The 2,232-nt window shown below is 57.8% G+C and overlaps 1 protein-coding gene across 2 annotated transcripts; it reads left to right on the forward strand.

Moving 5' to 3' along the window:
• Positions 1-568: 568 nt before the first annotated feature.
• Lkaaear1 (LKAAEAR motif containing 1) lies at positions 569-1,357 on the forward strand. Of its 2 annotated transcripts, XM_038329250.1 has the most exons (3): positions 569-958; positions 1,081-1,203; positions 1,298-1,357. In XM_038329250.1, the coding sequence occupies exons 1-3, from the start codon at positions 569-571 to the stop codon at positions 1,355-1,357; spliced, it is 573 nt and encodes a 190-aa protein (XP_038185178.1). The 2 variants fall into 2 exon arrangements, with proteins under 2 accessions (XP_038185178.1, XP_038185177.1); XM_038329249.1 differs by having other exon boundaries at positions 1,081-1,311.
• The last annotated feature ends 875 nt before the right edge of the window (positions 1,358-2,232 follow it).

Consider the following 2,232-nt stretch of genomic DNA (forward strand, 5'->3'; position numbering starts at 1 on the left):
CTAGGCTTGGTTTCCTTTTCCCACTGTGAGCCATTCCTCCTTTGTCATCTCTTCCCTGGGTTCTGCTCCCCACATCTCTACCCTTGGGCCAGAAGGACAGAGGTTGAACTTCTCTGTGTATATATATGTGTATCCTTACACACAGATCCAAGCACACATATACCTACCTGCAATACCACACATTCACTTACACACTCAAGCAGATATGGGTAGACACACTCTCAGGGCGGGGTCCTCTGTCCAAGAAGTCATGAAAGTCCGTACCCTTAACCTTACCCCCAACCAAAGACCAGGGATGGAGGCACAGGGCCAGGCCAACTGCAGAGCTCCAGAGTTAGGGGACGCTGAATGACCCATTAACCATAGTGATGTGGGCTGTGGAACACCAGTGGCATGCAGGACAGTCCGTCTGCTTTTATAGCCCTAAATTGGGTATGCTTCTAAAACTGGAGAGGATTAGAAGTCACACCGTACCGCAGATATGCACAGGGTCGGCTACCAGTTAGGGATCTGGGTAAGGAAGCTACAAGGAGTATAGTGTCCCCCCTTTTCTTCTACAGACTGAAGCATGCCACCCCCAGGAGTAAAGGGTGCACGGGAGCGGGCCAAAAAGAGTGCACCAGCAGCTGGAGCTGGTGAGAAACGCAGGAAGGGCCAGAGGGCAACAGAGCCTCCGAAGCCAGGCTGGGCCTTGAGTCAGGAGAGGCTGACGGCCATGCCCCCCACACAACGCCGCCGCCTCCTGCTCTTTGGAGACCTGCTCGACGACGCAGACGCGTCCGCCTCCATCTTTCCACGCGAGTCTGTGGACGTACCCTACTCCATGCCCGACCCGCGCACCTGGACGCTGGCATCCGAACTACCCTCTCAGCGTCAGAATCGGCTTCTGGGCGTCCTCAAGGCCGCAGAGGCCCGCGGCCGAGTCCGCGCCCTGAGGTTGCGCTACACCCGAATGCGGGTACGCAAAGAGCCTCCCGGGGGCGTCCTCAAAGGAGGGCCCACCGAGCTGGCAGGGGGGAGGCGGGTGGCGGGCAGTCTCTGGCCCGCTCGCCAGGGTTGCTCAGTAAGCTCGGTTCCCAGGCAGAGGAAATCGCTCTGCTGATCCAGAAGCAGAGCTCCGCGCGCGCCGCCATTCGGCTGGAACTGTTCCTACCACCCCAACTGAAGCCCACGAAAATCCCCGATCCTCTGGACCGACAGGAGGTGCGGCCAAACCCGGAGACGGGTGGGAGGGCCCGGAGGGCCCGGAGGGCCCCCGTGCCTCGCCACACACTGACACCAGCCCCTTTCTCCGCAGCGGAGGCGTGTTGAGACAATCCTGGAAGAGGCGGTAGATGGCAGCATCTTCCCGCGATGACCGTGACCCTGGCCTACAGAGCCCCAGGACTACAAGGGCTCCCCACCCTCTAACATAAAGTTCTCATCGAGGGTTCTCGGGTCTTTCCCTTCTTTTCCCCCTGGGTTCCCGGAGGGAAGGGCAAGCTTAGATGCCACCTCTCCCACAGCCACAGTCACAGTGATGGCTCTCCAAAGTAAGGAGATGTCGGTGGGTGGATGTTAAGATACTCCTATCTCCCAATCGCCTGCCCCCATCAGTCAACCGGTGCCCTTCAGGACCATAGAGGTAGTGGGGAAGGGAGGTACCAATGTGGGAAAGGATATGGGTGAGCCTGCCTTGACACCAGCACCCCCAGAAATCAGGGTTGTCTTCAAAGTTGGATCATTCCATCTGAGGGCTGGGGTGGCATTCGGGGAGGGAGAATGAATGCAAAGCCAAAGCTGGCCTTTGAAGAGTCCATTTATGCCCAGAGGACCAACAGATTGTGAAGGGGGCGCTCCTCACCAAGGTCCCTGGATGGTGGACAGAAAACTCACCCACAGCCTCCCTTTCGTCAGAAACAGCCTCCTGTGCCCACTTATCCACCAAGCATGGAACACAGGAAGGAAGCCACCCATCCCATTCCGATCACTAGACTCTGAAAAGCCCCTGGTTTCTGAGCAGCTCTTCTTCCTCTTCTCCACAGCATGGGCTCTTTGCAGAACCTGTGGTGCTTTGGCTGCTTGGCCTTGTCCTCCTTCCCAGCCTCTACCCAGCAGGCTGAAGAGAGGTGGGAGCTGTAGGGAGGTAGACAGCTCCCTGTCCCTGCATGGAAGCTCCCACTGGCTCTGTATGCAACAGAGAACAGAAGGGAGGGAGGAAAAAGAGATCAAAACTGTGGTCCGCTCACTGAG

Source organism: Arvicola amphibius, chromosome 5, assembly GCF_903992535.2.
Source record: "Arvicola amphibius chromosome 5, mArvAmp1.2, whole genome shotgun sequence".
Lineage (NCBI taxonomy): Eukaryota > Metazoa > Chordata > Mammalia > Rodentia > Cricetidae > Arvicola > Arvicola amphibius.

What these genes read in the sequence shown, in the direction of transcription:
- Lkaaear1 (XM_038329249.1), top strand. Translation starts at nt 569, where the DNA reads ATGCCACCCCCAGGAGTAAAGGGTGCACGGGAGCGGGCCAAAAAGAGT. An exon ending in TGCGCTACACCCGAATGCGG is followed by an intron (nt 959 to 1,080) that starts GTACGCAAAGAG and finishes CTCGGTTCCCAG; the next exon opens with GCAGAGGAAATCGCTCTGCT.